The sequence below is a fragment of the Panthera tigris genome, chromosome A2 (genome assembly GCF_018350195.1).
Source record: "Panthera tigris isolate Pti1 chromosome A2, P.tigris_Pti1_mat1.1, whole genome shotgun sequence".
Classification (NCBI taxonomy): Eukaryota; Metazoa; Chordata; class Mammalia; order Carnivora; family Felidae; genus Panthera; species Panthera tigris.
Genome location: NC_056661.1, coordinates 52,406,863 through 52,428,292, shown reverse-complemented (window position 1 = coordinate 52,428,292; position 21,430 = coordinate 52,406,863). Strand labels below are relative to the sequence as shown.

At 39.7% G+C, this 21,430-nt stretch overlaps 1 protein-coding gene across 8 annotated transcripts in view; it reads right to left on the bottom strand.

Annotated features, from left to right (window-relative positions):
- The window catches only part of ATG7 (autophagy related 7), a 250,881-nt gene that overhangs the window by 197,743 nt on the left and 31,708 nt on the right, over window positions 1-21,430 (bottom strand). For 7 of the 8 annotated variants that reach the window (XR_006214963.1, XM_007075457.3, XM_042979518.1 and 4 more), the window contains exons 6-11: window positions 19,958-20,074; window positions 18,424-18,573; window positions 8,539-8,627; window positions 6,786-6,907; window positions 2,984-3,074; window positions 2,126-2,270 (exon numbers count right to left, since the gene is read on the bottom strand). Coding sequence is in view for 7 of the 8 variants with exons in the window: in XM_007075457.3 (XP_007075519.1) it covers window positions 2,126-2,270; window positions 2,984-3,074; window positions 6,786-6,907; window positions 8,539-8,627; window positions 18,424-18,573; window positions 19,958-20,074 (714 nt within the window). In the remaining variant the exon portion in view is untranslated. Of the gene's footprint in view, window positions 1-2,125; window positions 2,271-2,983; window positions 3,075-6,785; window positions 6,908-8,538; window positions 8,628-18,423; window positions 18,574-19,931; window positions 20,075-21,430 lie in introns of those variants that run through there. The other variant, XM_042979521.1, reaches the window with a different exon arrangement.

The following is a 21,430-nucleotide window of genomic DNA, read 5'->3' as shown; positions in this document are numbered from 1 at the left end:
TTTGAGGACATTTACTTCTCAAGTGTTTTTACATTCCTTAAAGCAATGCTGAGAGGACTGCAAGGAAGGCAGTCTGGGAACATACTGGGCAGTGGGAAGAAAGCCAAATAAATTACAAACATACTATGGGTTAGCCACATGCGAGTGCGGGTTTGCACCTAACTTTTGGCTTCCTGGGATGCTACACGGTTTAAACGGCTAATCTGTAAAGATTAAAGGAAACGATAATACTCATTGAAGAAAATGATAATACTCAGTGCTGGTGAGGATGTGGAGATGAAAAAACTATTGCACGGGTTGAGAATGTAAACTGATCTAATTTTTCTGGAAAGCAATTTGGCAATATGTGTCTAGAATCTTTCAAATGTTCATATCTTTCAACCTACTTGTAGCAATATATCCTAAGAAAATAGTTACAGCAATCTATCCTAGGAAGTAATCTGAAATATAAACAAAAACGCTCCACAACATAATTTATAGTTGTAAAATATTGGAAACATATTAATGCCTACCATTAGGGGAGTGTCTCAGTACATTATATTCATCATAGAAGAAGGCATATTCTAGTCATTAAAAATGCTTTATAAGCATCACTTCTAATGACATGAGAAAGTGTTTACAAGGGTAACAGATAAATTAGCAAGGAGCATTATTATAAATCAAATAAAAATTTTAAATATGTATTTAACAAACATTGAAAGGAAATAAGTGAAAAAGTGGTAGGAAAATGGGTATCTTCTTTTCCTGCTTCGTAACTTTTATACTTTACAAGTTTTCTATAGTGGGTCTCTACTGACTTTATCATTTTTAAAAATATTAAGAAAACCTAAGCACCTAATTATGGAAGCCAGAAAAAGAATAATAAAATAAATTCCACAAAGAGAGGAAGATATTAATGAAGATAAAAATAGATGTTAATGAATCTGAAAGCAATACAAAACAAAAACAAAAACTATAGAACTAAAAAATAAATCAAGGACTTAGCCCTCCAAAAAGACTGATACAGTAGACAAGGCTCTCTGGCAAGTCTGAATAAGAGAAAAAAAAGAGAAAACATACACATGCAACATTAGGAATGAGCAAAGATTTTTAAAAAGATAAAGAGAGTTTTAAAAGATGCTAAGAGAATACCATATGTATTTTGTGTCAATTAATTATAAAATCACATGAATAGAATAAAATTCACAAAGGAAACAAAATTAAAGACTCACCCTCACTAGTAAAAGAAAAGCAAATTAAAAAGTCATATATGTTTCTAAAAGTACAGGCTCGTAAAATGTTTTGGGAAGGTGATTTAGTTTGAAAAAAACCCATATATACGTATTGTATATTGTATATATATATAGTATATATAGTATATAGTATATAATATATATATATTATAGTATATATAGTATATATTGTGTATAGTATATATATATGTATGTATGTATGTATGTGTGTATATACTATACATATATATATATATACACAGTATACACACATATACATATAGCATACACACAATACATCCTCTCTAGCATAATAATTCTACTTATAGGGATTTCTGCCTAAAAAAATAATCCCATAGATATGTAAAGATCTAAAAATGTTCATTTCAACAGTATCTCAAAAAAATATGCTGAAATCGAAATAAAGTGAGGGCAGAGTCATACAACAAAATACTACATATACCAAATACAGAACATATAGAGAGCCACAATTATTTTTCTATTGAGTTAAGAATAAAAACCTATTATAGACAGTATGCTATGATCCAATTTTTGCAAATATAAATAAATGACAGCAAAGGTGACAAATGTCCCTCTCTTTATTTGCAAGTGCCTATGAAAACGTCAGGGAAGGACACACTGTGTACTAATCTAGGAAGTCTGCTGAATTCTGGGAAGTGGGACGAGAGGAAGGTGGAGAAAGACCTTCTGTTTCTACTTTGTGATAAAAGTATGAATTCCTTTTATAATTAAAAAGATAACTGACAAAAGAAAAAAGAAAGGGAAAGAGGGAGGGAAGAAGGAAGGATGGGAGGGAAAGAGGAGTAGGTAACTCTGGGAGGAGGAAAGCAATCTGGTATATTAAGAGGAGAAGCCACAGCTTCAGAGGTACCATTTGGCCCCCACAAACTTACCATCAGTGTCCTAGCGACATTACAACCCAAGGTGCCGGCTCCAAGCAGCAGACACTTGACAGACACAACCTTGTCTAAGTCCAGAGTAGGGACCAATCTCCAACACATCAATTTGAGATTTAAATCCACTGATGACTCAGCTAACCTAGAAAATGACAGAATTATTTATCCATTCAGTCACTCATTTATGCCCCAATCTTGTCTTAAAAAGATAGAAAGCATCTGAATAAGAAAATGAGGACCAAATCCTAACTAAGCAAAATGAGATCACAGGGAAAATAAGATGAAGCTTGAGGGCAACAGCGAGGAGAAACAGCACAGCACAGCACGTGTGCCCGTGTGGATCTCCGTAACTGCTACCGACAGGCCACAAATCTGATACCGAGTCCCTAGCAGCCAAAGTGAAAATGGAAGCATGACCACTTAGAGGAGCCACTGGCCCCTCAAAAAAGGGTGCACTTTTATCCCTTAAATACAACACTAATTTCTATGAAATATTTCTTATAACGTCCTTCAATGTAGGCTAATAGGATGAAATTAAAAGGCCACAAATAAGGACTACAAGGTAGCAGGTATCTGTAACTAACTAGGTTTGAGAGACTCAGATCAAAGCAAGAATAAAATTTATAATGTCTAGAAGACCAGATGAACTGTGTGCCCTTCAGGACCTCCATCAGGTGGTTAATTCTCACAACCACACTTAAATCAAGTCAGGCAGCAAACAGTGGAGTAACACTCATTGTCAATGTGAATGGTACCCCCTGCACTGATGTGAGCGACGTGGTTGGCCTGACAGAACCTGCTGTGTGTCCTCATTACCAACGGTCCCCTTGGGAGAAAAAAGCTTCCAAAATATACCTTTTAGGGTCCATACATTCACTGAGGTTCACCATCCTCGGTCCCATGCCGCCTTTCTGGTTTTTTTCCCATCCGACTGCTTTGGGACAATCTTAAGGCAAATAAAGTAGTACGTTTAATGAAGGAGGGATGAATAAAAACATGTAAGTCAAGTGGCAAGATGGCACACACATTAAGGGACCTGAATTTGCATGTACTTGAAGCAGTTGCTCAACACCTTCCTCTAATACCAGGACCCTCGCTGAGAGACCAGTGTTTTCCTGCAGAGGGGCTTCTGAAATAGCTCTGGAGTCTGGCCTGAGCCGCCTCAACTTCTGCAGTTCCTGGGAGCTGCTCGAAAAAAGACAACCCAACTTGGGATAGGTATAACCTGGTGCAAGGCTCTCTTATCCGCGGAAGACCAGCCAGCATGACTGCAGCACACTTTCTGCTGAGCTTCCCATCAGGATTTGAACCTCTATGTTCAGTGCATCCTTTCCGTTCCTCATCCTTACCACAGCACTCTGCTCCACCTCTCAACCCTGTCTCCGCACACCTATCCTGTCCCTTTGTTAAGCTGCCCTCTCCTTTAAGCTCATCCTTATCTAGTCAGTCTTTCCCCTTCCCTGACTTCTCTCTTCTCTACCAACTTCTTTTAATCTCTGCAATCGGTGCCTCTGAATTTCCAATCCCAGTTCTTGAAGTGTGCTACAGGCAATGCTGTGTAGCAGCACTGGAGGATAAGGATCCTGTGGCTGCTCTATTCTATTATTACAAAATCCTCTTATAAGTCTCACTTTCTTACCTTAATGGTAACCTGACTTCCTTGCTGACAATCTGCTAATGGGGGGGCCATTCACTCTATTACCCTCTTCACATCTTAGGACCTCTGTTACTCTCCCTTTCTCACCAAGTACGTGAGATTCACAAGAAAGCCTCTACTCTGTAACAGGGAATTCACTCAGTCACAATCTACCCTGCCAGCGTCCCCTCCAGTATCTGCCTTAAGTAACAGTCTTTGAAGGAACAGAAACTCCTGGACTTAAAGATGTACAGGACTACTGGGAAGAAGTCTATGTTTCTAATTTGTATTCTGGTGTTCTTTGGCCATTCTCCTACTTTTAGATGGCTGTCAACACTTCTATTTTCCTTTCCTTGGGAACTTTTCCACTTTTGACCTTAGTTTTTAAAAATAGTATTGCTCAATATAATTATGGGACCTAGAAGGTGTAGATTTCCTTGACACAATCTTTCCTTTCTGCGATAGGATGACCAAGGGAAAACCTTGGGGCCAACTATCCTCGAAAGCTACTTGGGCCCCAGTATGGCTGGACATATTCACAGTGAGGAGCCAGAAAACAAATGTCCCTTCCCATTACAACTCAGGCACTCTGATGCACACATGTGTTTTTTTAATATAACAAAAAATTAGAACTGATGTAATAGATTTGAGTTCTTAAAAAAGGTTAAGAGTTCAAAATTCTTTTTTCTGGGGAAGGAGTTCAGACATGCTACTAATTCATATTTTGTCTGCTTTTCTCACTAGTCTTACATTTAATTTCCAAAAAAAAAAAAAAAAAAATGCATCCCTAACATATAGCCAAAAACTTGAAAAGAACTTCGAACCACACAGTCTAGTTCTGCAATTAATAACTCTGGCCTAAGCTTTCTCCTGTTACAGATAAGAAGTCATGGTACAAATAAAATCTCATTTCAAGTGAAAACATCTCTGTTCTCAAAATGTTACAGCCATTTCTAAGAAAATTAGATATACCTTAAGCTTATTAATAATGAAAAAAATATACTTGATCTATCCTATCTGCCTCTATATAAATCACATCCATAAGACATGCCCCAAATTAATAGAAAAACATTTTGTTTTAGGGGAAAATTAGGTCTTGTTTTCTCACAGGTGAACAATCAGGAGGAGAACATCAAGGACATGAAATGAAGGATCTCCCACTCTCTGCAGAGTCTGCTGCCTCCTTCTGCCGGCTACCAGAATAATTTTTCTATCAGCAGTGGACAGTGGGCTTGGCCATACCACGAGGAGCCAAAGATGACAGAGGATATTTAAAACCATACTTCTCATACTAGTGCCATTGCAACTATAGGATGTCTTCGAAATAGCATAAACTACTACTATATCAATACCTTCAGTTCATGTTATGCTATAGAATAACTCTTTACAAAGTTTTATTTAAGGTTTTATTTGTAGCTAAGAGGGATAATATTAATTTACATGAAGAAAGAAAGAAAACTTGCCTTTCCTAAATTACATAATCTACACTCAGTATCAAGCATAAAAAAATGTAGCAGAGGCATTACTGGATGACAAAAAACATCTTTTTCAAAAGGAAATGTGCAATGTTTCTGGGGTTTGCCAGCTTCACCACATATCAGCAAGATAATTGGGAATGGGGAGGAAGAATCATCCAATGACTTTATCATAAAAATGGAAACAAAAGTACCTCCTCTGTAGGGTGGCTGGCAAGATTGAGTGAGTGAGTTAGTATGGAAGGCATCTAGTGGCCTGTGGGGCATAGACCAGACACATATTACTTGTTAGTTAACTCACCCATTCCCCTAGAACTATCTACAAATTGCAGTTTAATAACAAAGGTATGGCACCTAAGTTAAGAGTCCATGGAAGCTATTTTAGAATGTGCCAGAAGAGGGTGCTAAATCAAATGCAACTATCTAGACAGCAGGGAAGCAGTGAATTTCTTAGGGCTCTGAACTTACAACTTACAGCCTTCTCCTCTGCTTGACCAAGCCGAGTCCACCCTCAATCTTTCCGAGAAATCTATTTAAGACACTTATCAGTGCTGCGGCAAAGACTCACCAATAAAATGCTGTCAGAGTCAATCCTAAAGCCTTCTGACTTCTGCACTCCAGAAATGACATCTCAGAAGAGATGTTACCACTGCCCTCCCTGACACACACACTCTTAAGCACATGACCCCAGACTATAAAGAAAGCAATGTGTCTTGAACAACGCAGATGTGGTGAAAAGCAGATTAAACAACATATGTAAAGGTACCCTGGAAAGCATGAAAGTCATAGAAATCTGAGGGATCGTTTTGGAGAGTGCTGGGATTGGCGTAAGATAAGAAATTAACATAAATTAGCATTTATTAAATACCTACGCCAGACATTGCATATCTTTTACACAGGACCCAGATTTGCCCTAGGGTATATTCCATGAGGTGGGTATTATCATCTTTATTTTACTCGAATTTGAGTATGTATTCTATCTTTGTGACATGTATATAAACACATAAACATATGCGTACACACACACACACACACACACACACCTATAAAATACCTGTGAGCCCAAGTTTCCTAACTTATGATATCTACCACACAGGATCTTACAAAGAATATTAAACACGGAAGGAGAAATGGCACTTTTGCTAACTGGTTTACTATGTGGAGAACAGGATCACATATAACTTTATGTAACAAATAAATCTGTAAATAAATTAATATTTCATTCTTCCTCTAAGAAAGGTCAGGAATAAAGATTTTATATGAAACAAAAACTAGGAAGGGAGAAAAAAAAATCCTCAAGTCCGGAAAAAAAAAAAAAAAAAAAAGGCCTGGAGGAAATTTCCTGAGGACAATCTTTGCCTTTGTTGCTTTCTGAATAGCAGAGCAGTGCCCTCTGTTCAAGAGAGGTGTTCCCATGGGCAAAGAGGTAAGAGCTGTACTTTTCTCTACCTTCTGCTGCCATTGTGAAGGGATGAAAGGAAAGTTAGACTTGCTGAGGTTTCTGATAAATGATAATTATATGCATTCTCAACGACCGGCAAATTACCTGGGCTAAATGCCATTTCTGGAAGCTTCACTTCGAAGACGATGCTGTGGGCGATGTCTCTCACCCCCTGCATGGTGCGGTCTCGGAAGCAGAGGACTTCAACAGACTGGAAACTGCTACTCCTGATGTCAGGTGCCAGGTTTTAATTAATTCATTTTTTTTTTAAGGAAGGAAAAGAAAGAGCTCTCATAAGACCTTCAGCAAAACCAGTTGGAGTATTCAAAGCATTGTAATTATGCCTCCCTGACACCCCTGGGGCATGGTTTTAACCTCTGAGAGATTTTGAATGCATACACGTATGCTCTCCTTTGTCCAAATGGTTAGAGGCTGAGCAGTGAGTTGGCTGTGATTGCTTTCTAAGTGAATTTTATATAACAATCATGTTGCAAATAAATAATTCTAACAAATGAATCATCAATGCAGGGGAAAAGAGATTGCAAGATGTTAAAAAGAACCTCTAAGACATACATGGTTTCTTCTGGGCCTCCTTCTCACTCCCTGAACTCATATTCTGTGAAACAGCACTTCAGTCAGTACTAGTTAGGAGGCCTGTGTGCACTCTACAGACTCACCACCTGGATAAGCAAGTGTAACCATTCTCCCTCTGGGGAAAATCTATAATTTAGCTATCTTCATTTGTTTTAAGCACTTTTATGTAAGTAAAACAGATACAAAGACAAGTACACAAATCTTAAATATAAAGGAGCTCATCTCATGCCTTCTCCCAGTCACTGCCCACCCCCCTTCAAGAGTAACTACTACTCTACTGTCCACGTCCATTCCTGGGTTTTGTCTGGTCTCATCTTTACCTAGAAGGAATCACAGAGTACGTATTCTCCTAGGTACAGCCTGTTTTACTCAACATTAGGTCATCCGTGTTGATACGTGTATCAGTATTTCACTCAGATTCGCTACAACATCACATTCCATCACAATGAATACACCACAATTTCTTATCCATTTCATTGTTGAAGGACATCCAGGTTATTTCCGGTGTTTGATTATTAAGAATACTGCCGCTATAAAAATTCTTGCACGTGTGTTTGCTTGTATCTATCTGAGTACACATTTCTGTGCATTATGTACCTGAGAAAGAAATCACTGAGCCACAGATAGTTTTAACTTTGGGGGATGCTGCCAGTTTCCTAGCAGTGTTTGAGGGCTCCAACTGATTCACATCTTTAACAACACTTGGTATTGTCATATTTTTTTTTTTGTCATCTTTTTTAAGTCATTTGGTAGGTATGTAGTAGTATCTCAGCATGGTACCTCATTATCTCTAATACTGAGTAGTATCTCATTATATTTTATGTCCACTGAATAATGATGTTGAGCATCTTTTCAAATGTATACTGACCTCTTAGATACCCTGTTTTCATTATTTTAGGGCTAGGAGAAGAGGAAGATGGTAACAGTAGGAAAATCCGATCTGAGAGTGACCCAGACAGGTGGAGGGAGGGGCTGGAGAATTTGGGGACTGGGACCTCTGGGTGATTGCCTCTACTCTGAAATATCTTCACTGCAGTATGGTCAGAATCTGCAGCTCCATAACACACCTACTTAGGGGTTCATCATTGATGGAAATTGGATCATGACTGACTTATGGATTTATTATGTGGTTTCCATGCCAGAAATGAAAACATGCATTTGGGGGAAAAAAGAGACAGATATAGGCAGACACAATGTCCAAAATAGGTAGACTGAGACACACAGACAGACACAGACAGAGACACAGACACACACATGTAAATACCATCGGTGGGCTGCTAGGACCAAAAGATTCCTCAAAGGCCATCCAGGGTGCTGGGCTAAGTTACAGGGATCATATACACCAATCGTTATCTGTGAACAGAAAAGACTTTGTGAGTCAAGCATTGTGTCAGTTTCACAGTACAGACACTGCTAATACTTCCTCTTGCCTTTATAGGCTGTTCTGCAAAAGCACTAAGAATTAGACACTTGATGAAGGGCTAGAGGGAAGAGAAGAAAGCAAAAGGATCTCACACCAGACCCCAGAACTTCTGGATGGAGGGGCTATAAAATTCTTCTCTGCACCACCCCAATGCCTTGCAGTAGGCCTGGCAGAGTAGGAACTAGGTACATGTAGAAAGAAGAAAGACTGCATGGGAAAACAGGGGGTGAGAAGACAGTCAACTGTCAAAGCTCACATAGAGACCATCCTCTAATAAAAAGATAACAATCTGTGAAGATTGCTAATGTTTATGTACTGAGAAAATAAAAGAAGGGCCACTGCCATTCTAAGTCTACAGTCAGATGCTCTTGATACTGCTAACATATATTTCTTTCTACTCCTTCCCCCTCCAACTCCCTCAACCCTGACTTCTGTCTGGAAAACTCTATTCAACTTCAAATACCATTTCTTCAGTGAAGACTCCCTTTAGTGGGAACAGTCACTCTGTCCGTTGTGCTTCCATAGCAATTTGTACATTACACATACCATTTTTCATTTTCTCTTCTTCCTTTCAAAAGACAATGAGCATGCAGCACCCAGATCTTAATTTCTAAATACCATCCTCCAATAAAAGGAATCAGGGCTCCTTGAATGCATGGCTAATTCTAGGGCTGGAACAGGGAAAACACAAGAAGAGACTGTAGCATCTTGTATACCAGAGAGTAAGGAAGGGGGTGCAGGTGGCATAGTCAGCTAAGTGTCTGACTCTTGAGCTTGACTCATGAGATCAGGTCATGATCTCACAGTTTGTGAGTTCAAGCCCCACATTGGGCTCTGTGCTGATAGCATAGAACCTGCTTGGGATTCTGCCTCTCCCTTTCTCTCCCCCTCCCCAGCTTGTGTGCGTGCATGCAGTCTCTCTCTCAAAATAAATAAACTAAAAAAAAAAAAAAAAGTAAGGAAGTGCTCAACAAACAAAAGCATGGGGGCACATCAAGGGGACACAAGAACCAACAGAAACAGCATTCGATGGCCAAGGCTGGAACCATCTGAGCAACAAAATAAATAACGTGGTATTGGATTATAATGCAAAGTATTAAATAAATACCTAGGAGTCCACACTGATACAAATAAATGATGGAATAAACAAATATACGAAGGTGAAGAGACAAGTCTTCCTTACAGAAGATTTCCAAACAATATATACAGATACTGCCTCCTCCAGGAGTAGAGCTTAATCCTTCTCCTCCTTGACAGTGGGCCAGACTTAGTGACCCACTTCCAAAGAAAAAAACAGTAACCACACAATGGAGAAACCTGGCAAAGACTACCTTAACCAAGTGGTCAAGTTTAACATCATCAGGGATGCCATGTGAGTAGCAGGTACCCCTGATATGATGTGATGACCAGGCTATTTCACCTTAGTGGCACTCTTTCTCAAAACCCATAACCCTAATCATACAAAAACATCAGACAAACCAAAATTCAGGGGCATTCTATCAAAATAACTGTCCAATACTCTTCGAAACTGTCAAGGTGATCAAAAACAAGGAAAGCCTGGGGCGCCTGGGTGGCGCAGTCGGTTAAGCGTCCGACTTCAGCCAGGTCACGATCTTGCGGTCCGTGAGTTCGAGCCCCGCGTCAGGCTCTGGGCTGATGGCTCAGAGCCTGGAGCCTGTTTCCGATTCTGTGTCTCCCTCTCTCTCTGACCCTCCCCCGTTCATGCTCTGTCTCTCTCTGTCCCAAAAATAAATAAAAAACGTTGAAAAAAAAAAAAAAAAACAACAAGGAAAGCCTGAGAAACTGCTATAGACCAGAAGAGACAAAAGAGCCATGACAACAAAATGCAATGTGGTCTCCTGGAATGGCTCCTGAAACAGAAGGAAGATGTGAGAAAAACGGGTAAAAGCTGAATAACATCTAGAGTTTAGGTAATAGTAACCTAAATGCCAGTTTCTCAGTTTTGACAAAGGTAACATGCTAATGTATGGTGGTAACATTCCAGAAACTGAAGCTGGGAGAGGGTATATGGGAACCCTCCCTCTACTGTACTTTCAAATTTTTATAAATCTAAAATTACTCCAAAATGAAAAGTGTATCTAAAAAAAAGAAGCAGTGAGCATCTAGAGACCAGGGAGTATCTTTTTCATCTCCCCATGATCAGTTCATATATACACAGCAGATACTTAGTGAATGCATGCTGAATGATGAAAAGATGGATAGATGGATGGATGGATGGATGGATGGATGAACGGATGGATGGAGGGAAGGAAAAGGGTGAGTGAGTGAAAGGAGAGAGGAAGTCAGGAAGGGAAGAAAGATAGCTGGGAGAGAACCATAAATCAACCCACAGGTTTCCTTTATAGGTGTATTTTTGGGTTAAATAAAAACACGGCAGAATTTTGGTTATTCTAGATCCAGTTAGTTTTATAAGAATGGGATCAGTCCGAACAATTCCATTTATTTACTGAAATGCTTAATATGTTAAACACAAAGCAGAATCTTAACCCATATTCAGAGAAAGGAAAGAAAGGAAACAAAAGATAGGAAGGAAGGAAGGAAGGAAGGTCTCGTAACCTCCCATAACTTTATCTTTGAATAAATATATTTTATTAGTATAACTTGTACAATTATTTTAGTATATAATTTTATTGCTAAAGAAAAATTATATCATGCTATACATACTGTTTTATATCTCTTATTCTATTGTGAATTCTCTTCTCTGCCAATAAATATCAGTCTACAATCACTGTCAATAGTGGCTGAAGAGCATTTCATTGTTTTGGTGTACAATAACTTTTTTCTATTTCCTATTGAAGGACAATTAATTAGCCTTCATCTGTGCTCAGTAAAAATATCTGAAAATGAATTTTACTATTGTCTTATCAGACAATTATTGTATTATTTGAAGGATATTCTGTTTTTGCTACCCTCCCTGTATGAAATTTTCTTACTCCTAACACTAAACATTTTTGCCTAGATCCATTTCATGTCTTTAACGCACACAGATTCATACTTAATTCAATGCAGATCCAAATGTATGAGCATCATTTCAGGAAATACAGAATATCTTTATTTGAGATTTCCTTTTCCACAGGAGATGAAACATCAGCATCCAGGAAGCTTTTACAAATAGAGTTTGCAGAGACTATTCTGAGTACTGTCCCCTACTACACGAGTGGCCTAGGGCAAATGAGTCAAATTCTTCAGGCCTCAGCTTTTAAAATCTGAACCAAAGCATGCACCTATTTCACGGAGAGGTAGTGAGGATTAGAGTGTGATACTGACATGAAACCCCCACACGTGTAGTGCTGCTAATATTATTATTGGTGCCTTCAAATCCCCAGTCATGAGCCTCGCCTAAGTAATTCTGATGCAGTTGGACCTGTCCACAGACTTACTCTGCAAACCATTACAGAAGGTGGTCTTGTAGACAAAAGGAAAAAAGCTTGGGGGGCCATTTTTCATTACCTTGAAAAGTCTGGATTGGCTCTGTCTTTCCATTCTCTGTAAAATGTGGTCCATGCACCAGCAGAGCATCACCTGGGAATCTGTCAGAAATGCAGAATCTCAGGGGTGCCTGGGTGACTCAGTCAGTTAAGCGTCCAACTTTGGCTCAGGTCATGATCTCACAGTTCATGAGTTCAAGCCGAGTGTTGGACTCCGTGCTGACAGCTCAGAGCCTGGAGCCTACTTCAGATTCTGCGTCTCCCCCTCTCTCTGCCCCTTCCTTGCTCACACTCTGTTTCTTTCTCTCTCTCAAAAATAAATAAACATTTTTTAAAAATGCGGAATCTCAGACTCCCTGTCTCCAGCCTTGCTGGATCGGAATCTGCATTTTAACAAGGACCCAGGTGATCTGCAGTGAGTAGGGAGCACTACTCTGCCCCTCAACCCTCTCCAGCCTTGGTCTTCACATGTGAATGTGCAGGAGAATCACTTGGGAAGCTTTCAAAATTCCTGCTGCCTGGGTCCCATCTCCAGAAGTTCTCATTCATCGGTCTGGCACGTGGCTTGAGCCATTAGTTGTTTTATTTAAAAGCTCCCCAGGTGATTCTAAAGTACAGCCAAGTTACAAAGACCTCCTGAGAGTCTGTAGCGATTTCTCAAAGTACGGTCCACCACACACACACTCCCTCGGTACCATTACCCACGTGCTTTGTGACCTCCTCTGGTGATTCTTATGTGCACCATCATTTTGGCACTAGCCACCTCAGGTCTAGGATTGCTTAAAATGGAGTTCATTGCATCCTATGTTTTTCCCACGGTGGTTGTGATTATTTGTTAAACCAGGGTATTTTCTTGATTCAAAGGCACCACAGATTATAAAATCCACTCTCAAACTGTACAGAAAAGGAAATGTCACGACATCAAAGATACAGAACAACTGCAAGAAATTCCTGACTTTAGAAAAATTAAAATGTGAAGAAGAAAGCATTTTAGAATGGAGGTCACACAGGATGCATTTCACATCTGTTTCTCTTGCTGGCCTCTAAGCTCTGTGAGTGTTGGAGCAAGGTCGTCTATCATGTGCATCTTTCCATCCCTGGTGCCTGGCATGGTACCGGCTAATCAGCAAACTGTGCCGAACAAATGACAGAACTGGCCAGTTTCTCCATGCCCCGCTATATGGAAAGCTCCGTCTCTCATGCCCCATCTTCAGGCAGGGATCCTGGGGGGCGGCTGGAGGGAGGTGATGGCTGAAGCTCACATCGAAGACCATGGTGCAGCATCTCAGCTGGCTCCTTTTCCTCCCCTGTCCTTTCTCAACAGCACAGGTTCTCCCTCCAGTGACATTTTGACCCTGGGATTCTCCTGGGTAAGAATGTGACAGTTTAATCTCACAGGGTTTGCTCTGAGAAGCGAGAGAACTCGAAGAATGATGTTTCCCCACCCAGGGCTCCCTGTGAACAAAGAAGCTGTCTGCCTTGAATTCTTCTGGTCCCGTTTGCCACCACCACCACCTGGGACACTTTTGTTGCCTGCTGTCAATCATGACAGAAGGCATCTGCTGGACAAACTACATTTATTGATCATCGCTTCAACTTCAAATTTTTAAAAATTCATCAAAGACATGTACAACTCTATTATCCAGCAAGAAAAGGGGGAGAGGGGAGACACCTGCATTCTACTTCTGTGACATTTCAAGCAGCTTAGAAGAAAATGACCTGACGTGGTGAAAAAAGCTGATGTGGAGGTCAGCAGGCATGCGTCCTAATTCTACAGCTACCTGATTTTCAGCCTTGGGGTGTGAGTAGGCAGGCATACAAGTATAGGGGGAAAACAGACCTTGGAGAAGTGCTTTCCTCACCTATAAAATGGAGAGGTTGTATCATTTCATTTCAAAGGATTCCTTCTAGCTTCAGAATTACAGAACTTTAAAGAACATTAAAGAGAAAAAAAAATCCTACATAGGTTATAAGACAATATAAACTTCTTAGGTTCAATCTTACTGGGTGTCTAAAGGCTACTTAAGTTTTATTTGGGAAGAATCCAGATAGTATCAATCCAGAGAATACTTTTTGTATAGAGATTCTTGAGTTTCAAACTTTCAAATGTGACTCAATAAACCTGGACTCTTATCCAATGTCCTGAGTCACCTACTCTCATATGACCTCTCTATGCCAGGTTTCTCATCTTTGGAGAACTCTGTCTGGACACAGACACTGGAAACAAGGCAAGCACTTAATGATGTGAACTATAACAGCAATGTAAATAAACTCTATTGTAGTAACTTCACTAACCTCTCTGTTCAGTTCAATCTTACTGTTACATAGTTCTCTACCTTCAGTCTCAAGGTTCTCTTTTCCTAACCCGCAGAGAAAACAAGGGGATAAATTCCAGTTTATCAAATATTTTCTACATTTAGGTGTTATCATCTATAAATGCAGAGTTGGAAGTAAGTGAATTTATTTATTTATTTTGAGGGAGAGAGAGAGAGTGTATGTGTGTGAGCAGGGGAGGGGCAGAGAGAGAGACAGAGAGGGAGAGAGAGAATCCCAAGCAGCCTCCACACTCAGCAGAGAGCCCGACGCGGGGCTCAACTTCATGACCGTGAGATCATAAATGCAGGATCATGACCTGAGCCTATATCAAGAGTTGGACGTTTAACTGACTGAGCCACCTGGATGCCTCAGAACTAAGTGAATTTAAACTATAGAAGTTAGACTATCATATTAGATACTACAGGTGGGTGCCTAATTTCAAAGAATGAGCATATTTCTGACACTAAATACAAAGGCCAGGAGGTAGGAAGGCAATAAGAAAAAAAAAAAAAGAAATCTTTTTCTGAGTAGGAAAAAACAGGAATAAGTTTCTTAGAGCAACCTGACCTAAGAGGAGCTACAGGGCTGGAATGAACTGCTAAAGAGAAATCTATCACCCATAAAGGGAGGTCGACGTGGAGATGCTTCAGAGTAACTCTCTTACCCACGTGAGGCATGCATGAGTACAAAAAGCAAGCATCCAGACAGGAAAATGACGGAACACATTTGACATGAGGCTGAACATCATTTAGTATTTCTTTGATGATTCAAAAGTGATTTCAAAATCTTTAAGTGCTTTCAGAACCAAATCAGGTACCTCAATCATTGTAGGAATTATTAGTCAGCACAATGCTAGGTAGGCCAGCTAAACTGTTTGGGTAAATAGATTTTTTTTTGTTTGGTGGGAGCAGCAGTCAGAAATAACCATGGGATAGGAGTTCTGCGTTCTCCAATTGGCTTTGCCACAAAGTCATTCTGTGAAGCTAGGCAAATCACTTCCTTTTATCACACAAATCAGTAGAAAAAAACAAAATGTAATTGGAAAAAAAAAACAACTTTGTTTATAAGGCTGACGAAATAAATGCTCCTTTCTACTTGGCTGAGAGCACACAATTCACTGAAGTGGTTCAGTCATGTTCTGGCTATGGTCCACCCAGCTATTTGCTGAAAAAGTTCAATGTGAGAAAGAAAAGAGGGTGAAATTGTCAACTTGAGTACCCTGGGCTAGAGAAATTTCCACACTGATCCCATAAAACACACTTCTCTGACAAATGGACATCTATTACTCAAACACTTGATGTAACAGGAAATGCGCAAAGGTGATTACATGTTTTAAAAGTACAGGACAAAAATTCAAGTATCTAATGCACAGCGATGTCACAGACAGCTGCCAAGATGTGGAGTTTGCTAAGTGAAGAAATAGCCCCGCTAATAGCATACCAATTGCTGCTCCTTGGCCATCACTCTTGTCCGAAGATTTTTAAAACCCTAGAATTAAAGGCTAATGTTGTTAAAATTACAAAATGTATCCCAAACATCCAATCTTCAACGACTACTCTGAAGAAAGCAGAAGACCCAAGCAAGCTTTCCTAAAAGACTGGCAACAGAACAGTGATATGGGCTTTTTTTGATGGAATCACAAGCAGTGGCTTGAAAGACAACTAATTGTTGGTGATGCAGCATCACCGTGACCAGTGTGGAATAACATTTCGCTGAGGGAAATAAGAACTTAAACAAGGCCAGTCTTTAACCGATGCAGATGTGTAAAATGTGTAACATCCCAATGCTGGTAAAAGGTGCATGGCTGGCAGGAGGGCAAACTGCACAGTGTGTGAGTCCCAGTTATAATAAGCAATGGTGAGCCAGAGCTGGTTGGAACAGAAAGGGGAGAGCCAGCTGTTACCAACTCTCCCCATCTCTACGCTCTGGGACCTCACACTGGTAGCCTGATGCCGGCCACAGCGGGAGTACTGGAACCCCAGGAAGAAGCAAATGCTACACAGTCAGGGTTTTGCCCCACCTGAGAGCTAGCTGTCAAACACTTAGCAGGACACTACCGATCGGACACCTTCAAGTGTCCAAACTCTTTAACCCAGTCATTCTCTATCTAGAAACTCTTCCTTCCCAAGAAATAATTCAAGGTAAGTGGGGGGATGGCAGGAATTTGATGCACAAGGAGACTCCTAATAAGGAAGACGTATGAGAAAACTATAAGTCAAAAATGTCACGTTATCTATCTATCAGAAAGGATGTTGATACAGACTGCGACAGTATCATGCTAAAATCTACAATAAAAGAGAATATAGTATAATCTTAGTCTTTGAAAAACAGGAAAAGATTAGTAGGAGATATACAAAATGCTTACTTAAGAAACAAAAACTTAAAATAATAGTTGAATAGCTTTGTGAGAATTTAAAAGCAGAAAGATGCAGCTGGAAATGAAAATAACGAATGGAACCGTACTTAGTGTAGTTCATTTATCTGACAGTATTCTCAAACTTGGCACCCAACATTGTCCAAACTACAGTGATGACCCATTTTGGAGTCCAAATCACTTAGTGGATCACAACTGGTATTTTTCAAAAAGACAGAAAAGAAGAGGATAGAAAATAGAGTGCATAGCACTGAAGAAAGTATTATTTTGTGAAGGAAAATGCTAATGTAAATGGGGGAAAAATGTACTTAAAGTATCTTAAGTTCAGGCTAAGGAATAATAAGGACATCAGTTAGAGGTCTCTCTTTTCTCAACTCTGATATGTCTACATGGTTAGTGAAATTATCCCACTTGATTTCACGACTTCATAAAATTCATTAATTTTTTATTTTTAATTTACAATCTCCTATATGGCTGAGATAGCTTACTACATCTCTCATTACTTCTAAAAGACACTCACAGTACTTTTTGATTCATTCAGAAGAATTTTTATTGAGGACCTAAGACAAGTGCTAGACACTATGGAGATGCAGATACATAAGACACAGTCCTGCCCTTGGGAGCTTACTATCTAGGACAGAACAGTAAATGAAGAACAGGGAATAAATGTAGTGAGATCAGAAAAGGGAAGATCTATGAGAAGGCTTCACTGTGGAGCTAGGATCCCAACAAGGAGAGTTTCTTAAGATCTTCACAGGTAGAGATTTCAGATGACACAATGCAAGGTCAAAGAGAGATATAGAAAAAGTCCTAGGTAGACTTGATTAGTCGGTGGTGGTGGTGGGGTTGTCTAGTTAAAAACAGGAAAACGTGGGGGATGCTTGGGAGGCTCAGTTGGTTAAGTGTCTGACTTTGGCTCAGGTCATGATCTCACGGTTTGTGAGTTCAAGCCCTGCTTCAAGCTCTCTCCACTGTCAGCGCAGAGCCTACTTTGGATCGTCCATCTTGCTCTCTCTGTTGCCCCCTCTCAAAAATAAAAATAAACATTAAAAAAAAACCAACAACAACAGGAAAACTTGGTTGGAACAATGGTTTATGAGGAAAATAGTGGAAGAATGAGGCAGGAAAGGTGGCTTGGAGCCAGAAGGAAGACACCATTAACTTGTGATCATTGAAAGATAGGGTGGATGTGAGCAGTTTAAAGCAGATTCTTCTATTGTGGTGGTGTGCAAGACGGAAGCAAAATGACTAACTGTCCAGGAGAGAGGTAAGCAGGGCCTGAAATACGTAGTAACTCTAGAAATAAGTTAAAATATAGATGCAAAATATAGTGCAACAAAAACTGAAATAACTTTATCACTAATAGGAAGTGAGGAACCCAATAGGTGAGCTAGGTAAATGGAGGAGAAAGTGATCTGGGAATGGCAGGGGGTGGGAGAGGGTGAAGACAAAGAAACGTTCTACAACATTCTTTGGAGGGCCAAAGAAATCTAAGTGAGTTTGAATTGTGTAGTAGTCTATCATAACATGAACATCAGATTTTTTTTTTTTAATGGATAATAAAATGAAACTCAGAGTTTCTCTGACCTTTGTCCTTTGGTCTTGGAAGAAATCACCGTAGTGTTTAAGCAGGGAAACCAGCACCACGTTCTCATCATACTTGATTAAGAAGTAAGGTAGCGCTGGGACTCCTTCTGTTTGACAAAGATCATCATATGCATGCTCAAGGGCTTGAATCTAAGAACAGGAAACATTGAGTTATTCTCCAATCACACATCTAATTCTGAGCTAAAAATTAACATAAAAGGTATTTTCAAGCCAGAAGACTGGAAATGACTGAGCATACCCCTGTTACTCTTTTGCAGCAAATGAACACAGAAGTGCCCCCCAAATAATACCACTTCACTTCTGTGTAACACTTCCCATGTGCATGGTGGTGTCTTAGGAACACAAGGAGACATTTTTATGGTGCAGCATGGTGGTTCCCTAAGATGTTAACTACAAAGGTGTACAGAGAGAGCTCCAAACATTATTTAGCTCCTGTAATAACCAAGCACTGAATCCATCACTGATTAATTTTACCCTGAACCTCTCCACAAAATAACAGCATTATTGAGACACACCTCACTTATTATATAATTCACCCACATAAAATACATAATTAAGTGCGTTTTAAGCATGTTCACAGGATTATGTAACCATCAACTAATTTTAAAGTTGCCTTTTTTTTTTTTTTTTTTAAGTAATCTCTATACTCAATGTGGGGCTTGAACTCATGACCGTGAAATCAAGAGTCAGATGCTTTTCCAACTGAGCCAACTGGGAGCCCCATCAATATAATGATTTTACAACATGTATGTCGCTCTTAAAAGAAATTCCACATCCATCAGCAGTCAGTCCTCGTGGCGTAATCCTTTTCCTCTACTTATACTTATTCTTGGGAAACTAGTTCCACAAAACCACAACCTTTGATTTATACTAAACAAAATTACTAATTTTTCATCAATAAGGGTTTCTCCCTGGTGTTAGAATCCATGGTTTAATGACTGACATGCTTCATGAATCCAAATCATCCTGCCACTCAAACCTTGCCTCAATGACAATCAGAATATCTGGTTGAGGGTCTGTGTTGTACTAGTTTGATTATTTTCATTGCCCTCCTTCAGACCACCTCTTTCTTATGGTCTTCCTTAGACCACAAAGACTACCTTTGTGTGTACCATTCCTGATGTAGAAGTTCCACAACTTGGTGTGAGGGTAGTGGAATGTCTTCTATTTGGTTTCAAAGACTCTCTTCCCAAAGTATACTAGTGCCTTGGGATCTTCTACAATGAAAGTGAAAACCACATTTTGGCAAATTCTTGCAGACTTTCAACATGTTCCTATAGCTCCTCTACTGGCTTAGCCTTTCACCAAATGTCACTGAATACCTGGAAAAGTATCTTGGACTACTCCTTTGGAATGATTCTACAAACATTTTGTAAATAAGTCTGCTCCTAGTGCCACCTTTGGAGGATTCCACAGTGACCAACTCTTCATTCAGACAACTGCCTGTCTTTAGATAAAGTACTCAAGCTCATTAAGTCCAATTTTACCTGCATTTTGCTTTATTTGTTGATACCTGTTTTGGAGAAAACCTTTGATCCAAGCCCACTGGCCCCTGAATGAGGGGTAGACTCTCTGGAAGGCAGAGAGCAGGGAAGCAAAACCAATAGTAGAAGTGGTACTTCTTTAGATCCTAGAAGAAAGAATATAAGAGGATTATAACCAATGATTAAACTGAAATGCATTCATTGATGTAATTCCCCAACACCACTTAAGACACATTGAGGCGCACAACATAGAATCACCTGGTCAGAAAGTCTTATCTCTAACAGAACTCAGGATAGAATACAGAATATCTGTCTTTCTCCTAAAATATACCCACACACCAAACAATAATATATCATGATAAACATATTTATTGTCTACTTGCTAAAGAAAGTGTTGACAATTATCATCATCACTGTGTAGTACACAAAACCATCCCAAGAGGTAACTATTATCCCATTTTACAGACAGAAAACTGAAGCTTATAGGGGGGTGAAGAAAAGAACTTCAGCCAAACAAAGATATTGATTAGTGGAGAGGGAAGCAGAATTCCATTTCCAAAATATCAGCTTCCTCCGCAGAACCACCCATACTAAACGACCCATCTGGGGAGGCACAGCCACCAAACATGGTTATCACTCTTCACAGTCAAATGAATTAGCATGGTATTGAAGAAGCTGTGCTATCCATAACCTATACATGCCTGAGATAATAAAATGCTGCTTTCAGAAATACTTTGTTGGTGAAATTCAGGTCAACAATTATTAGGCACTTGCTATGTACAAGGTAATACATTAGACACTCTGACAATAAGAAGATAAATAAAACCCAGTCCAGCCCTTGGGCAGCTCACTCTCTATACAGGCAGAGATAAAGTGAGTCATGAGTCACAGAAGAGGTTCTAAGAGCAAAGGAGCATCAGCGATATGAGATTACATCTTCAGGGGTGTATTTGATGGCTCCCCCACCAGGGGAAGTGAGGCAGGGGCAATGACTCATGAAGCTGTTCTAGATAACTGTTTCCACCCAGGTTGGATGCTTTTGCCCTGAACTCTTGCAGCCTTTGTGGCCTGAATCACTCATATTGTGGGGTCTCACAGTTATCTCAGTGTCTGGCAGCTTCTCCATCAGTCTGTTTATTTGGCTAATCAACGTTTCTTCTTTAATCTTACTAAGAATAAACAATAGATAGTTGTTTGATGACTTTTTGCGACAGATTTCACATACCATAAAATTTACCATGTTAAAATATACACCTGAATGTTTGTCCGGGGGTACTGACAAGGTTGTACCACCATCACTCAATTGCAGAACATTTTCATTGCCCCAAAAAGAAAACTCCAATAGTAGAAACTCCCATTAGTTTATTAGTTAGAAATACCCATTCACAGAATTCCCCATTCCCCCTTCTTCCCAACCCCTAGGAACCACTAATCTATTTTCTGTCTCAATGAATTTGACTATTCTGAGATTTTCATATAAATGAAATCATACTAGATAACTT